General features: G+C 39.6%; 1 protein-coding gene across 1 annotated transcript; it reads left to right on the forward strand.

The window, feature by feature from the left end:
* The first annotated feature begins 2,701 nt into the window (after positions 1 to 2,701).
* On the forward strand, positions 2,702 to 4,915 carry LOC141617420 (uncharacterized). Its single transcript, XM_074434619.1, has 4 exons — positions 2,702 to 3,109; positions 3,221 to 3,972; positions 4,078 to 4,298; positions 4,479 to 4,915. The coding sequence occupies exons 1-4, from the start codon at positions 2,702 to 2,704 to the stop codon at positions 4,913 to 4,915; spliced, it is 1,818 nt and encodes a 605-aa protein (XP_074290720.1).
* The last annotated feature ends 2,411 nt before the right edge of the window (positions 4,916 to 7,326 follow it).

Below are 7,326 nucleotides of genomic sequence, written 5' to 3' on the forward strand. Positions count from 1 at the left end.
TCGTCTAAGCTAACCAATCAAAACAATATTTATAAACTTAACTAACTACACTTTGTAGAGTGGAAAGTAAAGGTCGGATCCCAAAGGACGGGTATTGAATCAAGTTATCGGTTGTAGAGAACTATGTCTTAGGGTGTCACAAATTGGGTTGAGTTTGAGGTTTGCAATCTAAACTACTTAACAATGAAATATAAAGAAATGAAAGCAAAATAAAGCAAGTAAACAAATAGGGTTTGTAAACGATTGATTAAGGCACTAGGGTGTCATGGGTTTATAGAGGATTCATGGTGAAGATCATACAAACATGTTTTCATAGATGCAAGCAAATTATTGTTGTAGTGGAATCGAGTTAGTTTATGTCTTACAATTCCTAGGAAGATTTGGGTCCCGGAGCCGAGTCGGTCAAGACTGTACAACACCTACAAGTCGGCTTAGTTTCTTCCTATTCAACTATATGCATGGTCTAACAAGCCTTGAGTTGGTTTATATCTTACAAGTCTTGTTGAATAGATAAGAGATTCTTGCAAGGTAGTCAATCAAGCAATTCATCAAGCATAACATGTGCATAAGTTGAGACTACAACAAGCAACAAGCAAGCAATCTTATGAAAGCATATTAGATTAAGTATGGATCTACCCCCATGATTAATTCCCCTAATCCTCCATTAACACTGGCTATGAGACTACTCACTCATGGTGATTCCCGTGTCAAGTCTTTTGTTTTTATTTTTTATTTTTTTTGAAAATCGTGTTTTAAAAAAAAATAGAAACCCGTTTTGTTTTTCGAAATTTGAGTCGTGTTCAACCCATATTTTCGAAAATAGTAGTCCATGTTTTCAAACCCGAACTATTGAACTTACCTCTTTTGAAAAAAAGTTTGTTTTTAAGTCGGAATGCTGCCTAATTAGGATTAAAATTTTAACCAAAATAAGCCTTTTATAGCCGGCATGTTGCCCATTTAAAAGCTCATTTTAATTCAATCCTCTTCGATTTTGAAATTTAAATGAACCATGTTCCGAACCTAACCCAAACCTAGAATAGAGTTTGAGTCAGTCAGGTGAGGTGAGGTCTAGCCTAGTTAGGCTTGTGGTTGTCTATGTTTATTCATGTCTAGTCTAGTCTAAGGTTCAAGTGAACCATGTTTGGTCTAGAACACGATCCAGTTTGGGTCACCCAAGCTCACTCTTGGGTCCCAATCATGCATGTTAACTAGTTGGTCCGAGTTATCACCAAAAACGTCCCATGTAGACCACACTAGGCATTTTTTACGGCCCATGGACTATGTTTGGTTCAATCACGAGTTGGTGACACCGAGTCGGTGTCAGGTCTAAGTCCATGAGTTAGTTTGAGTCGAGTCATAGTCGTTGTTAGGTTTAAGACCCCTTCTTTCCCACGTGAGACCCCATACAAGTGAGCCACTTAGTTCATTTCCTGGGTCTAAGCCAGTCTTTGAGTCATGTTTGAGTCAGTGGTCAAGTCTGTGGGTCGAGTCCTAAACTGTGCAGGTGGTTTTGGTTCAAGTATTGATTAGTTCGGGATTTTCTTGTAGAAAGGCCACCCCTGACCAGAAAGAAAGCAATGGAAGCTCTAGTGACTAAGATGAATGATACTTTGGAACAAGTGATGGATCCTTTAACCGTTATTGAAACCAAGCTCGTCATGGAAGAACCAGTGACTCCTCCACCTACTGAATTCGAGAAAAGGCTTAAGTTGGTTGAAGACCAGATGAAGCTCTCCTGAGGAGAGAGCATCCACTATGAGAATGCTAAGGTCTATGCTCCAGTCCTAGATAAGCTACCTACCAATTTTGTGCTCACAGACATGTTTAAGGGCACAGAAGACCCAGTTCATCATGTTAAGTCCTACAAGGAGTACTTGGCACTAAGGGAAGTACCTACTGACATGCTCACCCAAATCTTTTCCCAATCTTTAGAGGAACACCCGAAGGCGTGGTTCTATAATCTCGAGCTTAATAACTTCCCTACATTCAAAGATATCACATTGGAGTTCTGTAAGCATTATGCCGATAATGTTGAAATCCGGACCAACATGAGAACACTAGAGGTTATGGTGCAGAAAAGAAAAGGAAGGATTTACTGATTTCCTTGAAGGGTGGCGTGCCGAAAGTGTGAAGTTGGTTAAGAAGCCAGATGAAACCGAAATGGTTGATAGGTTAGTGAAGAATCTTCGACCCGCCTATCGAAATGAGATCAAATATCATAACTTTAGCTTGTTTAAGGAACTTATTCGAGTCGGGATAAGAATTGAGGATGATTTCCGGAAGAATGAGGCAGAAAAGCCTAAGGGATACCAAGGTACCTCATCATCTAAGGAAAGGACCCCGGCTACTGCCAATCATATTCAAGCAATTATTTTCTCGGGAGGAACTCCTAAGAAACCGCAGCGCTCTGGCCCAAGACCGTTCACTGATATAGTGTGTACTTATGCATACGCCCTAGAAAGACTTACTGCCCAAGGGAAACTGAGTCCTATTGGTCCTACTCCAGAACCACCATTGGAACAACGGAAAAGTTTCCACAATCCCGAAACATGACTCCAAAAGATATGGTCAGCTCGATCGCTCAAAGTCAGCCGTGACTCAGTAACGCCGTGACCTTTTCTGATGAAGACTGCCTCCAATTGGGCCGAAACATTGCTTGGCCATGTACATCGCCGTGATGTGTCTTCAAAAACACATTCTAATGACCCTTGTTGATGATGGGTCGGCCGTCAATGTACTACCTCTAAGGACCGCGTTTGTTCTGGGCCTCGACAAGAAGGACTTTTCTACAACTATTCAGACGGTTCGAGCTTTTGATGGAATGGTTCATCGGGTATCTGGGCTTATTAATCTATTAATTCAAACTGGGCCAATCAAAAGAAAAGTGAGTTTCCAAGTCATCGATGTAGGTTCATCTTTCAACATGTTACTGGGGAGACCTTGGATCCATGCTGTAGGGGTCGTGTCTTCTACCCTACATCGAAAGATTAAGATGCCCCTCAAGGGAAGGGCCATCACTATCAATGCCACAACAGTCGTGGTAGCCGGAGTAGACGTGACCTCTAATGTGATACTCAATACTACTAACGATACTTATGGTTTTGAAGTTGTAAGCATGATCGAGTCAATATTTGGGCTGGACCTATACACGGGAAGTCGAATCTGTGAGGTGATCCTCAAAACCGGGAAATACTTCGGTTTCTCTATGTAACCTCGAAAGGAAAACACATTCGTGGTGAAGCCACCAGTACCGAAAGGGGCAACATTTGGGCTTGGATATGAGCCCACTGAAGAAGGTCGCTTGAAAAAGAGTAAGAAATCGATCGAAGGCCGGGAAATCAAAATAGACTCGTATCTGTTGACACTTAATGGATACTTTGTGTGGCCCGGGGAGGAAAAGCCATGTTTGGAATTTCCCGAGCCCATATACGATTGGAAGAAGAAGAAAGTGGTCCCCGGAATCGAAGTGTTCCGAGATTGGTACTATATTCCCTATAATGTGCTTGCAGTAGCGCCGGAGAAAAGCAAACCGGCCCCATTCGAAGACGGGAAAGCTATTGGTCTGCTTTTCAGGGAAGAGAAGAAAAATTTGATGCCAAACGAAGATTTGGTAAGCATGATTCTGAGAAGTGAACCATTCGATCCATCTACCCTCATCACCGATATAGATCCTCATAGGACTACCTCAGGATGGAGAAAAACTATCAAATGGACCGACAATAGAGGGCTACTCTTCAAGTTGACAACTGGAGAAGGAGAAATGTTTGTGCCAGATGGTGATTCCGAGTTTGAGTCTGAGTCTGAGTCTGATTCTGATGAGAGTCCTAGGATTGAGTATAAGGAGTCAGGTGTCGAAGATGCCCCCTCCCCAGTCTTTCCTTTTGTTGCACCCTCTCCTAGTTCTAGTATTTCGGGGCCTGTCTCGGGTACTTCTGTCATTTCGCCACTGACCTCTGATCAGTTGGCCCAAATGTTAGCGTATTTCGCACAATTTCAAATCAATAATAATATGAACCAGTTTGCTTACGACTTGTTTTATTTACATTGCAATTCAATTTTTGAAAATGATTGTTTTAGTAATGACATTGAGAATGAAGCCGAGAATGAACAATATGAAGAAGATGAGGAGGTGGAATCACCTCTACAATTGGTTAAAGGGTTCGAGGAATACGACCAGAGAAGCTCGATAATCGAAGATACCGAAACCATTAATGTTGGAACCTTAGAAGAACCACATGAACATAAGATAGGAACTACCTTAGATCCCGCAGAGAAACAGGGGTTTGTCGATCGTCTGGGTGAGTTCAAAGATGTGTTTGCATGGTCTTACAGAGACATACCGGGAATTGATAGGGAAATTGCAGAGCATAAAATCCCGATCAAACCAGGTTTTAAACCAATAAAGTAGAAGTTACGCAGAATGCGTTGAGAATGGTCTTTAAAGGTCATAGAATAAATTGATAAACAGTTCAAAGCAGGGTTAATCAAAGTGTCAGAGTATTCAGATTGGGTCGCCAATGTAGTGACAGTGCCGAAAAAGGATGTTAAAGTTCGCGTGTGCGTGGACTTTCGGTATTTGAACAAAGCTAGTCCGAAGGATGACTTTCCGTTACCTCACATCGATATCTTGGTTGACAATACCGCAAATCATGCATTACTGTCCTTCATGGATAAGTATGCTGATTACAATCAGATAAAAATGGATGAGGAAGATATGCATAAGATAGAGTTTACATCACAATGGGGAACCTATTGTTACACAGAAATGCCTTTCGGATTGATAAATGCCGGGGTGACATACCAGAGAACAGCAACGACATTGCTACATGATATGATGCACAATGAAGTTGAAGTTTACATTGATGACATGATCGTCAAGTCCAGAGAACGTAGTGGCCATCTTGGGGCGATATGAAAATTCTTTAAAAGGTTGCGGAAGTACAACATGAGATTGAATCTGCAGAAATGTGCTTTCGGGGTCACCTCTGGCAAGCTTTTGGGCCACATCGTTAGCCACCGTGGCATTGAAGTGGACCCATCAAAGATCAAAGCCATTATGGAAATGCCCCATCCCGAGACCGAGAAAGAAATTCGAGGCTTCCTGGGAAGAGTTCAATACATAAGTCGTTTTGTCGCGAAGTTGACGATGATTTGTGAGCCGATGTTTAAGCAACTGAAGGTCGGAGAACACATTATGTGGGATGACCAATGTCAGGCCGCATTTGATAAAATAAAGGAAATATTGTCTTCCCCACCAGTTTTAAGCCCACCCGTGGCCGGGCTACCTTTATCGCTGTATCTAACTGTTACAAATACTGCAATAGGGGCTATGTTAGCCCAAACAGTTGACAAGGAAGAAAGAGCTATTTACTACATCAACAAAAAGTTCTTAGACTATGAAGTGAAGTATACACCTCTTGAAAAGACGTGTTTGGATATGCATTGTCCAAACTAGCTGCCTTGATCAACATTCCCGATCACATAGACAATATGCCCATATGTGTCGAACGAAGATCGTCACCTGCCTATGTGAGTGCAATCGATTGTTAGGTTCATATACCTATTATTAGACATTACTAATATGGTTCTAATTAACATTTTAACTAGGTGATTTAAGATCTAGTGCATGGATAACAAAAGAAGAGATAAAAGAAAAACAATGTTCCTTACATTGTATTTGGTTCGAAAATATGGGCACAAATAAGGACACCTTCCTTATTTGTTCTTGAGCTTAAATGTTATGGATGATCCTCCAAAAATCTCAAGTATAGAGATTCTCCTCTTGTTGCACCCAAAACAAAACCCTTAAAGCTAATATACTAATTAACTAGATTAATATATTAGATATCCTTATTAATTCTAATAATATTGAATTACTACACTAGTAATAATGTGACGTAATATTAGAATTTAATTGAACAATTGTTTAAGATCTAAAACAATTTTTAGAGAGAATAAGAAGAAAAAACATGTGAGAATGATAAAAATGCATGAGGGAAAAATGAAAACATTTTTCTCTCATTATAGAGGAGGGGGGAGCCGGTCATGGGAGGTGAAGAAGGCCAATGCATGGCCTTCACCTTTTCCTTTTTCTCTTCTCTAAAAACATAGGCATGTAAGGCTATATTTTTTGGTGAAGATTACGTTTCATTTTAACAATTTAAAATAAAACACCCACTAACCTAAAATCCTCCAATATTTCGGTCCATACATAAAATGGATATCCATTTTATGTTTGTGATTTTGTTAAATGTCATTTGTTAGGTCATGTGTCACACACCATGCCTATATCTATTTTTAATGCATATTTATCCAAATAAATATCATTTCACAATAAATTAATTACATATGACAAATTAGTTAGTAATTCATGATCACAAGTATTTAAAATGGTTTATGTTAATATGTTCTACAACATTTTGTAAACATAATTAACAATTCATTCTTATCTCAATTTTTTCATAAACAATAATCAATTTTAGTGATGAAAACATTTCAATTACTAAAATGAATCTTATTTAATCAAATTACAATAAGATATAAAAATTCTCACTCACAGATAAATTGTTCAATTTTTAAGGAGTTAATTAACTTGTATCAATATACAATTAATTAACTTATCAATTAAGGGAATTGTCTTATAGGTGTGACCTTAAGGGATCAACTGATCACCACCATCAAACGACAGTAATGTCAAACTCTAGTTAGCAAAATATTACCGATTAATGTTGATCAGTTGACTATATAAATGAATCATCCCTTTCATATTCTTATCTTGACATTTAAACATGTGATCGCACTATTGTTGAGGACACATACTCCAACAATCTCTCACTTGTCCGAGACAAGTGTGCGTCACCAATTCTCTTATCCTATTACAATCTCCCACTCAATGCAAAGTGTCTTGCAGGTCGTACTTGCATTTGATAATATCTTGAGTGGTTTCCTCGATTTGGAGAGTCACTGTCTCACCGGAATTATCTACCGTAGATACCTTCCGAGCGTGGCCACGCATTTTCAGTTCACTACTCCTCGAGTGGCCCTGAGATTTAAGATAACCCTGACAAGGGGGTGGACAATTCCTATTGCACTATTCCCTTTGAATAACCACAGCTCATCATGACCCAAAACATGCCCATTTGACCTCAGTTACGAAAATCGTAGAGCATAAATCAAAGTCACTCAGAAACTGTGCCACCTTGGGCGAACATTCTCTAGTCAAAGAATTGACTCAAAAGAATACTATAGTAGCTCTCGCCACGTTTGGGCTTTATAAAAAATACAAGAACTCTATAAGCGGACACTGCCCGACAGAGTGTCCCATAC

The sequence above is a fragment of the Silene latifolia genome, chromosome X, assembly GCF_048544455.1.
Source record: "Silene latifolia isolate original U9 population chromosome X, ASM4854445v1, whole genome shotgun sequence".
Taxonomy (NCBI): Eukaryota; Viridiplantae; Streptophyta; class Magnoliopsida; order Caryophyllales; family Caryophyllaceae; genus Silene; species Silene latifolia.